Source organism: Chrysochloris asiatica, unplaced genomic scaffold (assembly GCF_000296735.1).
Source record: "Chrysochloris asiatica unplaced genomic scaffold, ChrAsi1.0 scaffold00271, whole genome shotgun sequence".
Taxonomy (NCBI): Eukaryota; Metazoa; Chordata; class Mammalia; order Afrosoricida; family Chrysochloridae; genus Chrysochloris; species Chrysochloris asiatica.
In genome coordinates this window covers 694291-718272 of record NW_006408789.1, presented here as the reverse complement: position 1 = coordinate 718272, position 23982 = coordinate 694291, and the positions used below count along the sequence as shown (strand labels likewise).

The following is a 23982-nucleotide window of genomic DNA, read 5'->3' as shown; positions in this document are numbered from 1 at the left end:
GGTGAGCTAAGCCCTACAACGTTCAATAGACTTCTGTGAACCCGGGTGAAGACCTGGTTAGCCAGCAGTGTGGCAAGACCTGGGAACTCTTGGGTGGAGGCATGCCTGACCTCCGCTTCACAGGACTCGGCCTTGGGCTGATATTGAATTTGATTCTCTGTTTGCCTAGCAAAGCCAGGGGTAGTCACAGGGGGTCCCCACATGGTTTCTGAAGGGTTTTCTGGGTAATCTGCTCCGTCTATCCTCCTCACCATTGTATATGCCCCCCCTCTGAGGGCAATGCCCGGCTTAGGACAGATTCTCAGTAAAAACCTGCTGGATGAGCTATTACAAATGTGTCCACAGTAGGGTTTTATATCAATTCATTCCAGTTCAACCCCCCTGCTGAGAACTTGTCTTTCTAACCCAGTTAGAAAACTCCTGGTGGGGTGCTGTAGGGTCAGCATTGGACTTCCAACCACAGGCTGGCCGTTCAAATCCACCAGGTACTCCTTGGAAACCCTAGGCAGGGTTGTTACAAGTCAGAACCTACTTGATGGCACTTAACAACCCCAGATATACTAAATCAGAATCTACACATTTTAGCAAAATTCCTAGTATATTTGGGGTGGAAAGGCAAATTCTCAATAGGGAGGTGTTGAATAAGAATCAACTGGTTCAAAGTCCTGGTCCAAGACAGCCATCATGTATCAGAGCTTACACTTGACCTCAGACTCCATGGTTCTCATACAGCACGACTTCACCGCAGAGACCAGACCTTAGGGCTTTTCCAGTACTGAGACCCACTGGAAAAGGTGGGCCTATAAGACTGATGTCAAGACTCTGTTCCAGGCATCTTCTTTGACATCTCCTCAGCATTCTACAACAACGGAACAGAAAAATGACTTACCTACAAAACCTTCTTCACCAACCAGCTTCAGAGCAATTTTATCAGCCAACACTGAGGAGTTGCCATGAGCAATGTTAGCAAAGGGACCGGCATGCACAAACACAGGTGTTCCCTATGGAAGTAGAGAAGAAATTAAAACCCCGAAGACCACCAGAAGAATGGAAACGAAGATCAGTGGGGAAACATGGCAGGACACTGCAGAACATTTAACTCATCTAAGTCCTATTTCTCTCATGAATGTGACATACTTCGTGCACAAAATCTCTCAAAAAGAGCTAAAACACCAGGCACTTGCTCAAAGGGTCAGTTTCCCTTTGTATTTCGTTGTTGTTGAGTTGATTCCAACTCACAGCAACCCTGCAAAGGGTTTCCAAGGAGTGACTTGTGGGTTTGAACTTTCGATCTTAAAATTAGCAGCCCAGTGATAACTACAAAATGCCACACCAGGACCCCATAAATTAGCAACTAAGCTTATACAGCATCACACCAGGAATCCTTAGTTGACATTGTTGTTGCCGACGGCTGTTAAGTGCCGTCAAGTTGGTTCTGACCCATAGCGACTCTGTATAGGGTTTCCAAGGAGCAGCTGGTGAGCCTGAACTGCCAACCTTGCAGTTCAAACGACTTTGCAGTCTGATGCATTAGCTCAAAGCGCCACACCAGGACCCGTTAGCTGACATAGTAACCATGAAATAACTATTTACCATACTTCATTTCTGCTCCAATAAATATTTACAGCCTTTGAAATCCTCTACAGGGTGGCTATGAGTTGGAACCCTCTCGACGGCACACAATAACAGGGTAAGTGATGAATTGGCAGAAGGCTTTATGTGGTGCTATGTGTTAAGGCGCTGGATTTCAAGGTTGGTGATTCAAACTCACCAGCCATTCTGGGTGTGGCGCTGTAGGATAAGCACTGGACTGCTAACCACAGGCTAACCAACTCCACAGCACATCACCACCACATGGATAATTTGCTATCCTGGATTTTTATCTTTCTATTAAAGTTTTTCTTGTTGCTGCATTCCACTAGAACTGTCTTCCATACTAGAGATGGGCTAGCTATTAAGACAACAGGAGTACTTCGGTGGTGTAAACGGTTAATGCTGGTGTTTGAAATCTACCCAGAAGCACCTCGAAAGAAAGCACTGACAACTTATTTCCAAAACCTCAGCCACAGAAAACTCACAAAGTACAGTTCTACTCTGACATATATAGTTACCATGAATCCAAATCAACTCAATGACAACTGATGAGTTTGGTTTTTTTATATATCGAGATGACAAAAGCAAAGAATAATTCTTACTAAAAAATCAATGAAATCAATATATAAGGGCTTATCAAAAGTATTTGATTTTAACTATTTCAACAAGAAATGTCTCTATTATTTTTTTTAAACAGCATGCCTGTTCTTCTAAAATTTCCTTACTAATAACTATCAACCTTAGCTTGCTGTAAGAATTTGTTATTGTGCATCAAGTATGCAGACGGTATTGCCAGCTGAGCCCAGGCCCTTCGGGGTGTGTGATCTGGGCTCTACGTGTGAAGCTACAGGGTGGTTGTTCTTTCCCTGACATGAGGGAAGACAGGGAGCCATGCAGAAGGAGCGATGGAAAGTTCCCACGAACCATGACAAGCTACAAAGAGGAGAAAGCCAAACAAAAGCAGGAAGAGAGGAAGTGAAAGGAAAAGTCATCTTGGAGAAGGAAAATGATACAGTTTCTCAAAGTCACATATGAGAGTTTTGTATTGACTTTTCCTCCTAAGGTCCCTAGGAGGGGAAAAAAAATCGAACCCTGAGGTCATACAAATGTATGTGGAAAGAAAGCTGTGAAGATACAATCTAGACGTATGTTTCATGTATGCATGCTCAGTGTCTATGGCTTTCTGTTGCTGTTGCTGGATGCCATCAGATCCTAGGCTCTATGGAAGCAGATCATCAAGTCTTTCTCCTGTGAGCTGCTAGATGGATTCGAACTGACAAACCATTCAGTTAGCATTTAACTGTGTGTGCCACCAGTACTCCTTCCTCATATTTTTGTCTGTAATTTCTCACTTCTTTCTGGAGAACAGGAGTCTGGGTGCAGCGCTGCAGGATTTACACTGGACTGTAAACTCAGCAGTTCAGACTTACCAGCCGCTCCTCGAAAACACCACATATTGTCGCTATGAGTCAGAACTGACTCAATGACACTTAACAACAGGCTTTCTAATTGCTGGTTTGAATTTGAAAGATGCATTGCAAAATTTCAATCTCATGATGATATATATTTCCATCATCAGTCTCACTGAGGCTGTGAAATCTAGTTTAAATAAATTTAGTTATAAGTCTTAGAAATTCTTTGGGAGATGCCATCAGATTAGGAGTACTGGTGTGGTGTTATAGGATAAAGCACTGGACAGCAAGGTCAGTTTGAACGGCAAGATCACCAGTTCAAAGTCACCAGCTGCTCCTTGGAAACCCTACACAGGGTCGCTATGGGTCGGAACCGACTCAGTGGCACTTGACAACAACAACATAGATAACAGAAGGCAGTGGAGGTTCAATGTTGGGGCTCTCGCCTTCCGTGTGACGTGTGACTCATGCAAGTTGAGGCTCTCCTGTTGCTTTTATGCTGAACAGATTTCTGCAGAGTTTACAGATTAGGAAAAAAGACCTGGTGATCTCCTTCTGAAAATGCGTTGGGAAAACTCTGAATCACAACGGTCTGGTCTGACTTAACAGCCCATTCATGGGGACAGGGGCACAGTACCAAGCAGTTTCCTTCTGCTGTGCACAGCCCCCACAGGTAGGGGACCGTCTCTATGACAGCTAACAACAGCATCATCTAGATAAACCTTAAAAGTGTTTCCCAAATCCTCCCCCCAAATTACAATGTTTCTTAAGTCTCCACTACCCCCTAACTTTACTAACTGTAGAGAGTTGCCTCCTGTGGTAAGTTAGCTAAATGGCTGCATTCTTAGGTGGGCAGCTGGCTTTATGCCTCTACACACTATGACCGTTCCCATGATTGTGTCTGAGAACTTAGGGGCAGCTGTCTCAGTGTGGGGAACAGGCAGCAGGGTGTGATTGGATCCACATAAACGTATCACTATTCCTGCCATGAGAAATCCCAGCACTCCCTTGGTCAGCAGCAGCATTTTCACTTAGAAAGGCTGTATTATTAAGTGCCATCCAGGGGTTCTGACTCATAGCGACTCTGTATAGGGCTTCCAAGGAGCAGCTGGTGAGTTTGAACCACGGACTTTGTGGTTCAAATCGACCTTGCAGTCCAGTACTGAATCCCACAACGCCACATCAGAACTCTTTAAAATGACTAGGACTTTCTTATATATTTAGGTTATAGATGTGGAAGTTTCGAAAAGGTTGTGGAAAAACTCAATTATCTTTTCATTTCAGTTCTTCAGGAACCTCTTAAAGCCCTCTCATAGTAATTTATTAGCAAATGCATTTTGTCGTTTTGTGGAAATGTAATTTTAGCCAGAAACTGTAAAACTAGGCATTATGAGAACAAGAAGAGGCCTTTTTCTCTTTCTTCTGAAGGCTCAGCGAGTCCTGCTAAGTTCTTCTCACAGCTCACTCTTGGTTTATTTACATCTCTATTCCAGAAGGACTTTATCAGACAGGCAGTTAGACACAAACAAAGACACACACACACCCATGTGCACACGCATGGACCTCCATACATGTAAGCACACACACGTGCTACTCTCTTGTCTCCTCGGTCCTCGTTATCAGCCAGCATTCTGAGTGTTGATTCATTTCTGGATCACCTGTCTCACCCACGGAAGTGTACACTCCAAGAGGGCTGGGACTTTGTATTGCTCATGGCTGCCTCTTTAGCATCTAGCACATGGCCTGGTATCTGTGATGTGTTAACTAGATATTTAATCTTCACAATATCCCTCTTCGGCCAGTTGTCAGCACTGTTGGTTTACAGGTGAAAAAACTGAGACTGAGCTATTTTAGTAAATGACAGAGTGTGCACTCAAAATTCATCAGCTGAATGAATGAAGAACTAGATATTCTTCTTGTCTTTCTGCTATGTCTTCCCCCGATATACCTGCTCTTTGGGCACCTTCATCTCCTTTCCCTCTGCAGGTTGAGGACAAACAGCCGGCTTGTGTCACTGACTGACTATATGTTTTCCTCAACTGTGTCCAATGACGTCCAGAAGGTACCCAGACACTGGCCACGTGGGGATATTTACATCATGGAAATTTACAAGTGCCACACCCCAAGGATTTCACCCCAAATCCTCACTGTTAAAAAACACTTATCAACATACCACTATCTCCACCCACCCAAACTCCCTCCTTCTCCCTTCTTTCTTCTCAACCAACAATATCCATCAGTCTAAATTCTGGGTTCTCATTAGCATACGATGTTATAGTTGTGGTTAAATGCTGTCAAGCTGGTTCCAACTCATAGCAACCCAGTATAGGGTTTCCGAGGAGTGGCTGGTGAGCTTGAACCGCTGACCTTGTGGTTCAAACCGACCTTCCGGTCTAGCGCATTAACCCACAGCGCCATACTAGGACTCCTAGAATATGATAAGATAGGAAAAGAGAAATCAGAAAAGTCAAATGACTGGGGACTACACAAATAGATTAAAATAAATATATTTTGACCAAAATATTGATGTTCAATGAAGACAAGAGCTGGGCAAGTCATGAACAAAAGTAACTGTGGGTTAATGCACTGAACTTGCAGTCGTTTGAACTGCAAGGTTGGTGGTTCAAGCTCACCAGCCACTCCTTGGAAACCCTATATAGGGTTGCTATGGTTCAGAATCAACTGAATGGCACTTAATAACAACAATAACATTAAGAGTTGGGCTGCTAACCTCAAAGTCAGCAGTTCGAAACTACCAGCTGTTCCGTTGGAGAAAGATGAGGCTTTCTGCTCCTGTAAAGATTTACAGCCTCGGAAACCCTGTACGGGGTTGCTATGAGTCAGAACCGACTCCACGGCACATAACTAACCAACCAACCAACAAATGTTCAAGAGAACAGCCCTGGTTATCTTAGTGGGTTATGAGTTAGACTGCTAATGTCAAGATCAGCAGATCAAATCTCCCATTTGCTCCACAGGAGAAAGATGAGGCTTTCTGCTCCTCTAAAGATTTACAGCCTCGGAAACCCTGTACAGGGTCATTATGAGTTGGAACCAACTCCACGGCACACCGCCACCACCACCAGTGTGAAAGAGACGTACAACATGATCCACCTACTGAAATGTGAGGCAGGCACAACTTTCTAAGTTTCTACTTTGATCAAGAAGTATTTGATTTACAAAAATGTCCATCACATAAAAAAGGTAATCGAATTAATGCAAAGTTGATAAACAATGCAAACAGAAAAGCACTTACTTCTAGGGTCTGCATCAGATTTGGTTTTATTGCATCTTTCATCAAAACAGTCAAAGCACCTGTCACCCCCTAAAAGAGAGAAGAACACTTATTTAGCTTAGTGACAAAAGACCCCCAAACTCTCACCAGTCTGCTCCATGCTGGACACTCAGGCATTTAAACTGTAGGTGATATGGTGCCATGACCTTCACCCATTTCCCCCCGACCCCAGCCATTTTCAGATGTGAAGAACCAGGGAGGAGGGGTATCAACTGAATTTTGTCCCCCCAAATATGTGTTCTAGGTCTTCATCCCATTACTTGGGGATGTAATCTCATTTGGGAATGGATTTTCTTTGTTATGTTAATGGAGCCACACAAGGGGACTTCAATAAATTCATGGAAAAATTCAGCATCTTTCAATTCCATTTTTCCCTAAACTTTTAGAAGTTCCCTCACACTCATGTAGGATGTGTCTTGAATTCGGATTTTTTTGTTTTGTTTTTATTTGTTATTGTTGTTGAGATAAAAAAAAAAAAAGATTAGGCAAGCACAGATAGAGAAATATAGATGCCAAGGCACAGGAGGACCTGCTAAGCACCAGAATAAGGTGAAGGGACAAGGCCCTTCTCCCAGAGCCGACACAGAGAAAAACCTTCTTCTAGACCCAGCAGTCTGAATGCAAACTTGCAGCTTCCTAATGGGGAGCAAACCAATTTCGATGTGTTGTTTCTATTTGTTGTTGTTAAGTGCTGTTGAGTTGGTTCTGACCCGCAGCAAACATGTAAGGGTTTCCAAGGAGAGGCTGGTGAGCTTGAATCACTAACCTAGTGGCTCAAACCGACTTTGCAGTCCAGCACATTAGACCACAAATAAGATAGGGAACGAGCACTCATTGCTCTTTTCCCAAAACCTTCCTTGATGGTGTTTAAGAGGCTTCCCATAAATCAAGCCTTTCAATCCCAAGTGTTTTCTGGCCACCACGCACATTATTGTTTCATTACTAGAGGCCTTACTATTGCCCAAAGAACTGAGATGAAGAGCCAAAAGAAAGCCATTTGCAGAACATGAATAAGAGAGACAAAGGGGGATACCTAAAAGCACCTGTTCTAACTGTTCACCTTCCCTAAGCCTCTTATCCCATAGGTACTACCGAGGTGTTTCAAACATGCTCCATTTCAAAGGCTTCTCGCTTACTGCCTCTCATGCTACCTCTCCACCCCACCTCACCTTGCCGCAGCCCACCTTCACAGGCAGAAGACAAGAGCAGGCATGTCAGGTGAATAGCTTATGGAATAAATGTCATGTTTGGTGTGGGCTGCAGCCTGGCAGAAGCATGTCATAAATGCCTGTGGCAACATTACAAAGCTGTAAGGGAAACGCTGTGTGTACAGACAGTCTGAACCCCCAGTGTGTACGCTGATATCACAAAGAAATCTTCACATTCCCCTTAATAATCAAGAACAAGGCCAGAGAGCTCGCTAGAGCTTCGGGTCCAACATACGCACCAAATCCTCTGCAGTCACAGGCTGCCCGTTCTTGTCACTGGCCACCACCATTCGTCCCAGACGCTCCTTCATGTCCATGAGGCTATGGGTCAGGGCCAGCACTGCCATGATCTCACTGGCCACCGCGATGTCAAACTGTGCCTGAAGCAGCCAAAGCACAAGACATTCCTCAGCAACAGTGCCCCCTGGAGGCCACTTCAACAGGGAGCTCGAGTGTAGCTGTCATGGTGGACCAGCTCTTACCTTGAATGGTTGTCTGAGTGTCTAGCTGGTACACTGGTCCCAGGCTAGCTGATCTCAGGGACAGCCACCCAGGACCCTAGATTCTTCTCCATTTTGTTCTGCTGAGCAGGACTCAGTTTGCTGTGGCTTGCTTTTGCATGCCTCAAACTTGCCATTATTTAAATGACTGTCTATGCCACGTGTAACTTTACACATGATTCTTAAGTTCCACTGAAGGCAAGGACTATTTCCCAAGTCTTCCGTTCTGAATTCTGTACATCAAGACTCTGGCTGAAACCCCAAAACAAAATTTAAAGAGCAACCCAGTTGCCACTGAGTTGATGCTAACTCAGGAAACCCCATGTGTGTCACAGTACAACTGGACGCCATAGGGTTTTCAAAGTCTGAATTTTGAGGAAGTAGACCACCAAACCTTCTTTCCAAAGTGCCTCAAGGTGGACTCAAACCTCCAGTCTTTCAGTTAGCAGTTGAGCAGAGTAACCATCTCCACCACCCTGGGACCCCACGCGCCTGAAACACAGTGGGCTCGCAATGCACACTAAGTGACTATATGAAGAGCCTACCAACTCGCTCTCCTGCTATGAATCAGCCTGTAGAGGAGGCTTCCTTTGTCTCTCTAGCAAAGATGTGAGAAGCAGACAGTGGAAGAAGATGGTTCTGCTAGCTTCCTCACCTCACTCAGTCTTCTGCCAGTTTGCCAGAGTTACATCACAACACAGCAGTGAGGACAGCCTGCCTAGCGTAACCAACAAGTCACATGGTGGCACAGAATCAATTTTCAGCTGCCCGTGCAGGTGTGACCACATTGCCTCTTAAAAGTTTCAGCAGGGACAGCTAAAGAACAGTTGCGTTTTACTAAATATGCCTAGGAGTCCTATTTACCAGGCTTGATTCAAAGCCGTACAAAGCCCAACAGGAACTAAAAAAAATATACAGAGAATGTGTACTTCCTCCAGTTCATAATTCAGCCACTAGGAGAGGTTCTCTGGACAAAACCACTTATTTTTTTCTTCCTGAGAGAGAGAGCGACAAGGCAAATAGAAGCTCCACAGAGAGAAATGGCTATGCCCTGGTGGGATCTCCTTATGAGCTTCTCATTATCCATTTCCCTCACAGACAAATGAGGAAATGAAGGAATAAGAGGTTTCTGGCTGCATCTTGGTAGAGATTTCATTAGTTATTGCTCTAGTAAAAAATATTGCCTGAAAGCCAAAGACAACTATATTCAATTACTACCCAACTGTATTCAATATTTATATTCAATATAAATTGAATATACAAAACTCACTGTAAACATTATTTTCACTGTACACTATTCAGGATTCTCTATACCACTATTCCATAATAAACAATGCAAATTAAAAACGGAGTCCTGGTATGGTGCTGTGGGTTAATGCGCTAGACTGCAAAGTCATTTGAACCACAAGGTTGGTGGTTCAAGCTCACCAGACGCTCCTCGGAAACCCTATACAGGATCGCTCTGGGTCGGAACTGACTAGTTGGCACTTAATTACATTAAAAGAAAAGAAGAATAAGAAATGACCCACTGCCATTCTTTGGACTCATAGCAACTCTGTTTCTGAGACTGTCTCTTTACAGTATAGACAGTCTTGTTTTTCTCCCAAGGAGTGGCTGGTGGGTTTGAACCACAGATCTTGTGCTTAGCAGCCCAGTGCTTCTCCTTCAGCACCAATAGAGTGCCTTGCAGTGACTAAAAAAATCTGAAACCTTCTATTCAAATCAGGAAATGAGAACTATCCCTGAAACTTGAACTGTGAAAGTTAAATGAAGAATTGATAGCCCACAAGTAAATTCTTCCTTTGTAGTGGTTAAAGTTTCAAAACTCTGTATCTCGAGCAACATTATTTATGAAACAAATGGGGTCAATTTAAATTTTATTGCTTGTAGTTTTATTGACTGAATTATGTCCAGATGAGTAGGCTGCTCATTTTTGTTTGCTAATAAAATCTTTCAAAACCGTACGAGTTCAAATGAGATGGGAGCTTATTTTTTATTGCTTATCAGATTATCAAGAATTTAAACAAAGCACAATGTACGTTAGCAAGCATGTGAATTGATAGAACTTTTCTAAAAGGTCAATGTGGAAATAGGCATCAACATTTGGTATTTGTAATCTCTAACTCTGCAATTATACACCTTAAATATAATCAGAAAGGCATACACACATGTATGTGTATGTTCAATACATCTTATTAATGAGAGTGCAGCATTGTTAGCATCCTATATACCCATCAACGGGACTGGGCTGAATGGGTTATACAGTACATCTAACGAGAGGAGAGCTCGTGTAACCATTAAAAAATGACATGGTGGTTTTGTTAATTATTGTCCAGTCAATTCTGACACATGACAATACCAGATGTAGAGAGTAAAACTGCTTCATGGGGTCTTCCAGGCTGTGACCTTACAGAAGCAGACCATCAGGCCGGGTGGGGTTCAAACCACTGACCTTTGAACTAGTTGTTGTTAAGTGCCATAGAGTCAATTCTGACTCGTAGAGACCCTGTATAGGGTTTCCAAGGAGCAGCTGATGAGTTTGAACCACAAACCTGATGGTTTGCAGTCCATTGCTCAACCTCCAGTAGCTAGTAGCTAAGTATTTTGCCATCGGCGCCACTCAGATAAATCTCTATCTTTTATTGACATGAAAACGTGTCCTCATTTCAATGGCTGTGGCTTTGAGACAAAACTGCATTTCCCTTTAAAAGGGGTCACAGTACACTAGCATTCTCAAAATGGAACACCTGCCATCCAACAAAATAAATGCAGCAATTTCTGGCTGCGATATCAGCACCCACACTGGTTCAGGTAGACACAAATACAGGCTGGCTCAGCACAGGTGTTACGGGAAGGTGCCCATCCATCCATGCCCACTGCTTGGAAACTGACCACCAGCCCCTGACCTCCAGGGTTGTACGTGTCCTCTGGTTTCTGAGAAATAAAACATCTATCGTGTCTGATGTTTTTGTCATTAAATGCGTCAAGTCAGTTCCGACACATAGCAACCCTGTATAGAACTTCCAAGGAGTAATGGGTGAGCTTGAACTGCTGACCTTGTGGTTCAAACCGACTTTTCAATCTAGTGCATTAACTCACAGGACCACACCAGGACTACAGCCCACTAAAACTGCTCTTCTCAATAAATCTAATAGCATCTCCCTGTCTTTCGGAAACTCCCCCAAGTCATCTGGGAGTGATTCAGGTCGGTTTTGTAGCCTGGATACTCATGGCTTGCAATCTGCTTGCATGAACAAGTTCTAGAATCTGGAGGAGGGGGGAAGTGCCTGTGAGTAGTTTATCTTCTTGATCCAATCCCCACATTCACATTTTTATTCAACTTTTTCATCCAACTCAGGATGAAGACTGATTATTACAGAAAAGGCCATTCTTACTTCACTAATAAAAACTTCAAAAATAAATGTAGAGCCTCTATCTGGCTAAAAAACCCTCACGGGTGAATTTATAGTCTCGAAGTACCACTGGTCCACAACAGAGACATGTTAAAATGAAGGCAAACTTATTACTTTTCTTCCACATTCTCTGGGTTTGGATTAGACATTATCCTTAAAATACTCCTTAGGCTATTATGTCATATTCCTTCTTTGGCTTACTAAATTTGAACTATGTGCCTGAGATTTTCATTGGGGAGCTGTTAGGCAGATATATTAATGAGGTGGTGGTAGTGTTGTTCTTAAGTGCAGTGGGGTCAATTCCAACTCAAATGACCCTGTATAGGGTTTTCAAGGAGTGGTTCGAGGGTTTGAACCACTGACCTTGCAGTTAGCATTCCAGTGTGCTTATCTTATAAAACGTCTAAAAATTTATATCCAAGGGCCTGAGTGGAACTTCCCAGAAATGCAAGTAAACATTTCCATGTATAACAATGGTCAGAAGACAGTGGAACACTTCCCCATCCTCATTCTTCCCAGCTTTATGGGTGACTAGAAATCACACCTGAAAGGGGAAGAGGACCACAGCCAATGTGGATGGCGGAATGAGGAAAACTGGAAAAGGCTGGAAGTGACAAAGCCACATACCTGGCGGGAGAACCCCTTCTCTGTGTTTGCCTGCCCAATTGTGATTTTTCGTAGAAATCGGTCATTTGTGTCCAATACTGGAAGAGAAGAGAACAGATATTTAGTCAGCAGATACATGCTGCCTGGTCCGTGTGTGGGGTGCTGTTCTGAGAGAAGAGGAAACAATGGAGAACATGGACAAGGTCCAGCTTACACTTGTGGACACTGGGTTCTCGGGTTGGCGGACACAGTGGATGATCAAAGAAACAAGAAAATATTGGCTAGTGATAGCCACCATAAGAAATAAAAGCAGGGACTGCTAGAGTTTGTCATGGCAGCAGTGGGTGGGTCGAGGGTGCCATTTTTGAATAGGCCACAATGAAATGCATTTTATTTCATTTTTGTGGTTTTTAATGGAAGTTGTACACAAGATTATTTTACTCTTGCATCTTTCTCTATCGTTTCTTCCTTATATTTGCCCTTTTCCTTTCCTACTTGGCGACATTTACTTTACATTCCAGGATCTTCTTGCAATCTTTGTCCAGTTCTAGCCTAGTGACCACCACCTTGCTGGGGTGAATGTCCATATGGACAGCTGTGCCGTTAGCTTTGTATCACTGCACCTGCTCAATGTAAATGATACGATTTCTTCCTGTACACCTGGGCTACTTTGCCAATTTGCTGACCCTTGTAGTGTCCTTGTACAACCTGGACTTCATCATCCTTTCAGATGGGCATGGACTGAACATTGTGTTTTTGCCTCAGTTCCTTGGAAAGAGGGGAAGACATAATCTTCCTGAAAATGTGGGAAGGTGCACTGAAGTGCCTTTTGCGGTTCTTACTCCAGTCAGAAGTCTTTTTGGCCGCTGTCACTTCAGCGATGACCGCAAAAGGGAAAAAAGCGAAATGCATTTCTGAAAGAATGGCTGAATCTTGAGTCACAAGAAGCAGCTAGAGGTGATTACAGTAGGTACCAGTCGTCTTGATTTGCCGCATTTGCTGGAATTTACTGTTTCAATTTTTGTTTGTAAATGCCAGGTTTAGTTTAGTGAAAACAGAAACTCTAATACCAGGAAATGAATCAGAATGACAGACTTCACTAATAGTTTACATGGCTTCAAATAAGGGGTTTAGAGAGACAGTTTAGATCCAATTTGTTAAATATAGAACATGGCAATGTAAAAAAACGATAAAGGGAGCTTGAGTCTTTGAGAACTGTGAGCATTTGTGGGGTGACAAAAGGTCACGATTCATGTACATACAAAGGACCAGCAACATTTTCAACTTGCCCGCCATTTGTTCCTGGACCCAGCTGATGCCAGTCTTTCTCTTTATACAAGAGGGGGTTCAAAGTTAGTGGGAAACTGGAATTAAAAGATAATGGAATTTTTCCATGAGCCTTTTGAAGCACCCTCATATAATACATTCCTACACATGTACCCAAACTCACCCTCACACACATATTCTTGTAGACACACACGCATACATCACACATGCATACACTTAGATACACATACACACACTCAAAAAACACTCACAGGAAGATAAAAGATAAAGGAAACAAGTATAAATTGCTACAATTTAATGAACTTGACCTATATTTATGGATGTAATAGCTCAAAATACTAATTGAGAAAGGATTCTTGAAATCAAGAATAAATCCTATCCCCTCTGATATGGCAGGGCAACTCAGATATTGGCTACCTAAAATGGGAGGGGATATAAAGGCATGAAGTGACTGACTGGCTTACAGGTTTCCAAGAGGGAGTTTAGTTTCAGAGTGTGTGGGCGAAGATAAAGTCCCCTTTAATAGTTTTCAACTTGTCTAGATGGGTTTAGTGAAAAGAGAAGGGGATAAGATTCTTATGATTCAACAGTGAGCAATTGTTATCATGACTAATTGCAACTGTCACAACTGTAAATGTAGAAGTTTTGTTTAAAAAAAAAAAAAGGATAATAGTATATCTTGAACTCAGTCCAGGAGCAGAGAACCCTAGGATCATCTAGGAAGAGTACCACAAGTGGAATGTGGGACCCTATTCAGAGAAGCAGCGATACCAGATATGAAAGCAGAGATGGGGACATGGAGAGAGGGAGCAGCTGGGGACTCCAGATTCATGAAAACAGAAAGGCTGTATGCTGGCAGCCAGCTGCTGGTGGCCAGGGAGCAGGCTTATAAAATGTTGTCTTTTGGTTGTTTAAATGACTATATATTCCTGAGTGTTTTTGTGTACATCCACATCCACACCACTCCACACCACCCACCAATCAAGCAAAAACCAGAGGGAATAGAAGCAAATACTGTTGAAAGATGATGCACAGAGGTTATAATCATTGCCATTGCAATGAAACAATGAGTGTAAAACTGATAGTCCACTATGTAAACTAATCACTTAATTCACAATAAAAAACCAAACAAAAAAACACTCACACTCACCCAAATACATCTAAACCATGATTTTAAAACACAAGTAGAATATATGAAAAACTACAGAACACTTCTCAATATTGGCACTAACCAGCTACCATGCTTATTTCATCTCTGATTTTACTAAACCAGCTAAGGATCTAATCTCATCACACGAGTTACGCCATATTGGCATAAACACACACACACAAACAACAACAACAACAAAAAAAGCCCACCCTAGTATTAAATGTCCTTAGTTTATTTACTGGAGAATCCCATTTCTCATGTTAATTCATGGGAAGCAGCGCCAAACTACTTATCGAACGTCATTGCAAATTCTCCTGACCCCAGTAACTACTCAATAGCAGTTTACTTTATTGTCCTGAAGAGTAATATGAGTTGTCACTTTGATTAAAATTGACCCACATCCAGAGAAATCCCAGTGTTTTCCACCCTCTCAAAGGAAAAGCCATCTGCACACTGGCTATGGGAAGGAAGATCAAGTAGCCTCTCTTATAAGATCCCGGACTAAGTCCACTGACCTATTCCAAGAACCTCTCTTAACAGATGTGAAAAAAAATGTCAAATTGCATTAATGTTTGTTTGAGCATCTCCACATACTTGGCTTATATGTATTTTAATTCCCACCTGTAAAAATGCTTTCACAAGTAGATTTCCAAAAAAAGTTTGAGAAGTAACACAAGCAGGCAACGCCTTGCAAAAGTTGCCTACTGAATGTTGGTGAGACTCACATTTTCATAAATATCTGCTTCATTATTAAAAAGAGAGAGAGAAAATATGTTGGCTTCTGAATAAAATGCTGCAAATATCTGCGTCAGTTACTAAAAATGAGAATGGTCTGTTCGCTAATAGACACATAATGAAGTAAGCTTCGGTCCATCCACAAGGGAGTATTCTGTAAGCCAGTTCTCATCAGCTCACCCCTGACACGTGGCGATCCCTCGTGGGTCAGAGTACAACTATGAATGGATGTTCAAAAAGTTCATGAAAAATGGAAACACAAGACAACGGATTCTTTTCCATCAACTTTGGAAGCCTCCTTATACATTACACTGGGTTTTCAATGGCTATAGTCATTTAAAATTACCATAGCAACAAAGAGCTAACACAATGGACACTGTCGATGATATAAACCAGACTAGCCGAATATAAACTATAGACCCTAAACTCTAATTACAGACATACACAAAATTCAGCTCTACCATAAAAAACCTATTAATAATTTTAATAGTACAATGAGAAACTTCTTACTTTTTAAGCATGTCGAAAATCCCTATCATGCTGCTACTTTTGTAATAAACATGTACAAGAGGGCTTCAAAATGTTATTAGAAAAATCCATTATCTTTTCATTCCACTTTTTACAAACTTTGTGAAGCCCCCTCATACTAAAATTTTCCAAGAGATTTTACTTCAGGAGACAGAGATGCATATTAGATCTACATAATACAATGGTTACCACAATGCCTCCTAAGGTTCATGAGGGGGAAGCTTTACAGTGACTAGATTACACATGTTCCAATAGAGCACTGTGGGGAAGGTCCACCCAGCAGGCAGTATAACATCCACGAAATCATTTAGTTTGGCCCTGCCAAGGTAGCCGGAGTCCCGGTCATCACATTTTGTTCATTTTTGTTAGGTGTCATCGAGTTAGTACTGATTCTTAGTGGCCCAGGGCACAACAGAATAAAACACTGCCCAGTCTACATCAATCTCACAATCGTGGCTGTTTGGACCCACTGCTGCTATTGTGCCAACCCATTTTTTTGGGGGGTCTTCCTCTTTTTCTGTGACCCTCCACTTTAGCAAACATGTTATCCTTCTCCAGTCACTGGTCCCTCCTGACAATATATTCAAAGTATAAAAGATGAAGTCTGGCTTCCAAAGGGTACTCTGGATATACTTCTTCCAACACAGATTGGTTTGTTCTTTTGGCAGTCCATGGTACTTTCAATATTCTCCTCCAACACCATAATGTAAATGCATCAATTCTTCTACGGTCTTCTTTAATAATAATTGTTGTTGGTAGGTGTCAACTCATAGTGACTCTATGCACAACTCAAAACGCTGTCCAGTCCTTCACATTGTTGTTGTTGTGAAGTGCCACTGAGTTGGTTCCAACCCATGGCGACCCCATATAGGGTTTGAGGAGCAGTTGGTGAGTTTGGCCCACTGACCTTGCAGTTCAAACTGACTTTGCAATCCAGGACATTAACCCACAGGGCCACACCAGGACTCCGTCCTTCACCTTGTTGTTGTTGTTAAGTGCTGTCAAGTTGATTCTGACGCACAGCAAGCCTGTGTAGCGTTTCTAAGGAGCAGCTGGTGAGCTTTAAACCACCGGCCTTGCAGTTCAAACTACTTTGCAGTCTGGTGCATCAGCCCACAGTGTCACACCAGGACTCCGTCCTTCATATTATTGTTGTTATTAGGTGCCATCGAGTCAGTACCGACTCATAGCGACCCTATGTACAACAGAATGAACCACTGCTTGGTCCTGGGCCAATGTCACAATTACTGCCACGCCTGAGCCCATTGATGCTGCCACTTTGCCAATCCATCTCACTGGGGGTCTTCCTCTTTTTCTCTGACCCTCCACCTTGTTGTTGTTAGGTGCCATCGAGGCGATACCGATCCAGAGCAGCCTTATGCACAGCAGAACAAAACACTGTCTGATCCTGGGCCAACCTCACTACTGTTGCCACACTTGAGTCCGTTGACGTTGCTACTTGGCCAATCCATCTCACCAGGGGTCTTCCTCTTTTTCTCTCTCCTACTTCAGATGTATTGTTAGAAAGGACCAGTCCTTATTCACTGTCCAGCTTTCACATGCGTATGACATTACTGCAAATACCATGGCTTGGGTCAGGCGCACCTTAGTCCTCAAGCTGACATCTTTACTCTTTAACACTTTAAAAAGGTCTTGTGCACTTGGACATTGGCTACCCAAAAAGAGGGGTGGGAGGCTACAAAGGCAAGAAGTAACTGGCTTACAAGCTTTCAAGAGGGAACCTAGAACCAGAGGGCCTGGAGAAAGGTAGACTCTCCAGTGAGCAGTATTCAATCTGTCTAGGTGGCACTGATGCAATGAAATCCAGATAGGTCTCTTGTGATACAATAGTGAATAATTGTTATCAGGACTGACTGTGAGGGTTGGAAATGTAAAGGTAGACGTTTTATAGCAAGGAGGGGAGTGATTAACTTTTCAGTCTAGGAGTGGAGGTCCCTGGGACCTTCAAGGGAGAGGAGCAGAGAGCGGGACCCTACCTAGAGAAGCAATGATGCCTGAAATGGAGCCAGAGATGATGACGTGGAGCAATGGAGCAGCTGGAGACTTTAGATCCAGAGAGGGAGAGCGACTGTGTGCTGAAGACCTGAGGGGCAAGGGGAAAGGATTGCATGGAGGGGAGTGTAACCATGGCAATGAGACGATATACGATGGAATGAATGTAAAAGTAACATTCTCCCATGTAAACTATCACATAATTCACAATAAATCATTTTAAAAAAAAAGGTCTTGTGCAGCAGATTTGCCCAATGCAATACGTCGTTTGATTTCTTGACTGCTGCTTCCCTGAGTGTTGATAGTTGATCCAAGAAGAATGAAGTCCTTGACAACTTCAATCTTTTCTCCATTGAGAAGAATGTTGTTTATTGGTCCAGTGGTGAGGATTTTTGTTTTCTTACACTGAGATGCAATACATACCGAAGGCTGTGCTCTTTGATCTTCATCAGTAAGTTGTTTTAAGTCCTCTTCACTTTCAGCAAGCAAGGTTGTGTCATGTGCATATCGCAGGTTGCTAATGAGACTTCCTTCAATCCTGAAGCCACGTTTTCTGTGTTTTTTTTCAGCATATTTGCTCAGCATACAGGTTGAATAAGTATGGCAAAAGAATACAACCCTGTAGAGCACAACGTTCTTAATTTTAAACCATGCAGTGTGCCCATGTTCTGTCCTCTTGGTCCAGGTACAGAATCCTCATGAGTACAATTAAGTGTTCTAGAATACTCATACTTCGCAATGCTGTCCATAGCTTGTCATGATCCACACAATCAAACGTCTTTGTGTAGTCAATAAGGCACAGGTAAACATCTTTCTGGTGTTCTCTGCTTTCAGTCACATTGTTATTATTGCAGTTCAAATGGCTCTGCAGTCTGGTGCATTAACCTACAGCACCACACCGGAACTCCTTCAGTCTTATTTTGTTGTTGATAAGTGCCGTTGAGACGATTCCGATCCATAGCAACCCTGTATAGGTTTTCCAAGGAGCAGCTGGTGAGCTTGAACCCCCAACCTTGCAGTTCAAACAAGTTTTCAGTCTGATGCATTAGACCACAGCACCACTCCAGGACTCCTCAGTCACATTGTTGTTGTTGCTAAGTGCCGTCGAGTCGGTTCCGACCCATAGCGACCCTGTACAGGGTTTCCGAGGGTGTAAATCTTTAGGGGAGTAGAAAGCCTCATCTTTCTCCCGCGGAGCAGCTGGCAGTTTCGAACTGCTGACCTTAAGGTTCGCAGCCCGATTAGTAACCACTACGCTACCAGAGCACATTAGGCATGAGTTAATTAAATGTTTGACCAAATACAGTACGTTTATTTTTAAGTTGATATTTTGTATGGCCCACAAATGATGTTATAAATTTTGGCATAAAAAAGGTTCCCACACATGCAGTAGCGCTTCCCTAATAAAGAGCCAAGTGTTGTTGTTGTTGTTGTTGTTGCTGTGAAGTGCCATCAAGTTGGTTCTGACTCACAGTGACCCCATATAGGGTTCACAAAAAATGGCTGGTAGGTTTGAACCACCAACCTATTGAGGTAAGCAGCCCAATTCGTAACCACTACGCTACCAGAGCTCCTTCTACAGCCTGGTAATATTTCTTCATTAAATAAAATAATCATTATGGTAGAATACATACAACAAAATATTTATAATTTTAACCATTTTTTAAGTGTACAAGTCAGTGACATTACTATAATTTTTGTACATAATATGCTCTTGAAAATAACCCACACCGTATAACAAGATGCTGTGCAACAGGAAATAATACTTGAGGGCTTTGTGCGGTTTGCAAAAACCTATATATATAACGTGTGTGTTATCTGCATTAAAACCGCGTACTTCCCATGGTGTGTACCCATTTATGGTTTCATTTTAAAGACAGGGAAACAGGAAAGCAGCTGGGAAGAGCTCCATGCCAATTAAGACACAGTCTCTGATTTTTGCTTGCCCACCTAGCGGTTCCTGGCACTAAATTCTTAGAGAACTGTCTGATCAGACTCTCAGAAGGGAGGCTTTGCAGAGGGATGAGGTTTGGCCTACATCACTAAACTATACAAGTAGAAGATGTTGAACTGGGGGCAGAAGAAAGAAGGGAAGACATTGGGAAGTTTTTAAAATGCAGAGAAAAGAGACGCATGAAAAGAGAAAGACAAAAATCAAGTCGTTTACCTTGGATATTAGAGGACTGAGCCCACATGGACAAGTTCACCTAAGAAAACAGAGGACACGAACTCCCAAGGAGAGGCCAGGATCAGAGAAGACCGTGATCAAGTCATTATTATTGGAATAAATGGTGTCGTTGGAAGCACAGACGGGGAAGAAAATGGAAGGAAAGAAAGCCATACATTTATGAAATTAATCCAAGCATTCTTGTTAGGATCTCCCAGAAATGGAGCTGAGCCTGTCTCATGCTTGTTGTTGTTGTTGTTGTTGTTGTTGTTATGTGCTGTGGAGTCGGTTCCAACTCATAATGACCTGAACCGACTCCACAGTGACCCTGCACAGGGTTTCCGAGGCTGTAAATCTTTACGGAAGAAGAAAGCCTCATCTTTCTCCCGTGGAAAAGCTGGTAGTTTCGAACTGCTTACACCCTGCTAACCACCAGCTCCCTGACCACGCCCAATACCCACCTCTCTGCCACGTGATAGTTGAGGGGTCGATGTTGAGACGGGAGAATCTGCTCATCTCTTCTTCTGTCAATGTGCTTGGGTCAGTCTTGAGGATGCCCAGTTTCTAAGGAAAAAAAGACACAGCACGTTTTTGGGCCGAAAAGAGAGCAAAAGGTAACAAAAATGGCCGTCTTCCTCTCATTTTCTTGGAGAGCACTGAAGTCATTTATTAAAGAACTAAACTGAATTTCAGTGAAATTATAGATTAGACCAACTCATATAAATACATATCTGAAACCAAGTATCTCCTACAAGTGGGAGATAAAGAAAACTTGTAATATGTCCTTAAAATGAGAGATGTGAAAACAGCGCAGTTGGTAACCAACAAAGAAGACTTGGCTGCTGTCTGCTTCAGCCCGGTGGGGGCCATGAATCTGGGGGCTGCACTATGTTCTGTGCTCTGCAGAAGTGAGCTTACTGTCCCTGGAAATAATGCTACAGCTCATTCAATCTTATTCTCATATACAAATGACAATAATTCAAGTAAGGTCTAAACCTAATTGTTCAAAACAAAGTTATTTCTTAGTGTTGAAAAGATATTCAAACTTTAAATACATTGATTTCTGTAAAAAGGAACTCTGGTAGCTTAGTGAATTCCAAGATGAGCTTGCTAATCACAAGGTGAGCAGTTCGAATCCACTAGCTGCTCTGCAGGACAAAAATGAGGCTTTCTGCTTCCGTAAAGATTCACAGCCTTAGAAACCCCACACAGGATCACCATGAGTGTCTTAATTGACTCCTTGGCACAGAACCACCACCATCACCACCATTTCCGTAAAAGGTATTCATATGTGGTACAAATGGGTAAAGCTCAAAAGGTTGGAGGTTCAAACCCACCCAGAAGTCTTGAAAGAAAAGTTTGGTGATTTCCAAAAGATTATAGCCATGAAACCCTTATGAAGTACAGTTCTGCTCTTACACACCTGGGAATAGACTCATTGGCAACTGGTTTGAATGTTTAATGGCTTCATTTCCATAAGAAAAAACAATCTAAGAAAAGAATTTAGGAAATAGAAACTGTACAAGGTCTAGCTGCTAACATTGTAGGATTTGTATTATTCTCAATAAACTAAATTTGCTTCAGTAAAAGAAAAGGGAGTGCAGCTTTGCCAACCAGAAGGCTGTAAATTTTGCTATTCAGAGAGATTTTTCAGTGTTTGAAAAAGACCTAGGGAAACTTCACTGTGACGATTAGAGTACAGACAGCAAATGGCATTACAAGAAACTAATAGATAAGAACGAAGAATGTCGGCACAAATACAATCTTAGCAACTTGCCATAACAAAAAACTCAGAGAGATAAAGAAAGTTTAGTTTTGAGAGAAAAATAAAAACTTTCATGAAAATGCTTCTCTTTAGAAAGAGAAGAATTCACTAAATGTCTTGGCTAGGATCAACAGAATCATCTTTTCATCTGAGATCTAAGAAGGGTTAAAGGAGTTGTCCTTGCAGCTCTTTGGTGTGGGATCTCATCCCAGACTTCTAACACTCTGCCCTGTGCTACAACCTCCTGTCACCTTCAGAGTTCAACACCCAACAGAGTATAAAGAAATCAAAGAGTTCAGTACCCAAAAGAGTATGTGGAAATCAAACCAAATCAAGTTCAGAATTTTTAAACTTCAACAATCTTTCTGGTTTGCTTCTGGTACACATTAAAACTTACTTTCAATCGAGCAAGTTGAATTTCTGAAAATGCTCGAACACCATTCACTAAGGGAACCAGTCGGTTATACAAAGCCTGAAAAAAAAAAAAAAAAAAACAATAAAACAAAAATTCCATGAAAGTGTAGGGATCAGTCATGCACTTGGAAAATTCACAGGATACAACAGAGTTCATTACATTTACATCCAAATTGTTTAGATTAGAGATTCCTATTAAAATGCTTAGACTAATACAAACAATGCAAACTTGAATTCTGTCATTTTAATAAATGTAACCAGAAATAAAATAATGCACATTATAAAGTGTTTGCCTGAATATATTTTTTGTTCTATAGCTTTTCAACTGTCAAATTAATACTGGTCAGAATTCTGCTTCAAAACACTCACCAACGAATTACTTTAACTGGAGAGCGTCAGGACTCTTGTACTACAGGCCGAAAAGCTCCATCTTAATCCATGCCCTACACATCTATGAGGAATTACCATCTCATACCCTAGCCGAATCAGGTATGTTAAATTTACCCTCTAAGCCAGAGGGGGATGTCTTCTAAACAACACTTTTTGAATAGCTGCATTTCACAATTAATGTCTGAAAAAGACATCTGCTCTTTCCTTTGGCACACACTTCAGAGACTAGGCCTAGGACCAGAATGAAGAATACTGGTCTACCAAATACCTTCAAGAGGAAACACTCGCCTCAAAAAGGGCAACATAATTCTCCCAATAAATTGGCAGTGGTCTTAAACCACTTAAGAATCTGATCAAAGTATGGATCTGCTCTCCAGGTAATAAGAACATTTATAAAATGATGAAATTTTTAATAGAATTGTGGACTGTTTATTGGACTCCAGAGGGCTTCCCATGACTTGTTAAGAACCCAGGATGCCCAAACAAAATGTCACAAATGGCCAACAAGGATTCTTTTTCTCACCTTATCTGTTTGAGTATTTTCATGCAAAATCCTTGTGTCAATCGCAGCTGCAAGCAAGTTGTTAGCAGCAGTGATAGCATGGATGTCTCCGGTAAGGTGCAGGTTGAACTGTAAGCACAAGGAAATATCTTTTTTATCTTTTTAAATCAGTCCCAAGATTCAACGACTTCCTGAATAAATTATCCCAGAGTGGCATTATGGGATCCGCACTGGACTGTGAACCCCAAAGTCGTCAGTTCAAACACACTAGCTGCTTCTCCGAAACCCTAGACAGGGTCGCTAAGAGTCAGAACTGACTCGACAGCACTTAACAACAACATGCTAACGGCATTGCATGTCCTTAGATGTCCATACACCAAACACTCCATGTTATTGTTATCTGCTGTCAAGACGATTTTGATACATCCCATGGGAGAGAGTATAACTGTCCCCTACGGTTTTCTAGATTGTAATCTTTGTGGAAGTAAACCACCAGGTCTTCCTGCTATGACCTGCTGCTTAGATTGCTATGGTCAACCTTTCAGTTACCAGCTGATTTTCCAAATTAGAAAATTACTGTCAGGTTTTTGCATGTAACAAGAAAGGACTCTTAAGCACCACCTTTTTTGTTAAAAAATACTTCCACTGTTAGACTACAGAATAAAGTCATCTGAGGAACTTAATGATTGGGCTTTTACCACTATGAAATGTTTTCTTTTTCATTTACTTTACTTGTACACATCATTTTATTACTTAAAATAAAGGATGCTGTCAAATATACTTTGGAATAAAGCATGGGTAAAAGAAGGTGTCACAACTGAATATGAAATATTACAGCAAGTTTCAGAAATAAAAAACTCTATCATCCTTATGTGGTTACATGTTGGCTTGCTAACCTCAAGGTCAGCAGTTCAAAAAAATAATAAAAGTGAGGGGCAGTTCTTTGCTGGTTACCGGGATGCAGGGGGTTGGGTTAGGGGAGGGAGGGGAAGGTGGAGCACAGG

At 42.1% G+C, this 23982-nt stretch overlaps 1 protein-coding gene across 1 annotated transcript in view; it reads right to left on the bottom strand.

The window, feature by feature from the left end:
- The window catches only part of MTHFD1L (methylenetetrahydrofolate dehydrogenase (NADP+ dependent) 1-like), a 241094-nt gene that overhangs the window by 142911 nt on the left and 74201 nt on the right, over window positions 1–23982 (bottom strand). Inside the window, exons 14-20 of the mRNA XM_006874349.1 lie at window positions 23000–23107; window positions 22070–22144; window positions 20369–20471; window positions 12049–12125; window positions 7748–7888; window positions 6262–6330; window positions 890–1001 (exon numbers count right to left, since the gene is read on the bottom strand). Of these exons, the coding sequence (XP_006874411.1) occupies window positions 890–1001; window positions 6262–6330; window positions 7748–7888; window positions 12049–12125; window positions 20369–20471; window positions 22070–22144; window positions 23000–23107 (685 nt within the window). The remainder of the gene's footprint in view (window positions 1–889; window positions 1002–6261; window positions 6331–7747; window positions 7889–12048; window positions 12126–20368; window positions 20472–22069; window positions 22145–22999; window positions 23108–23982) is intronic.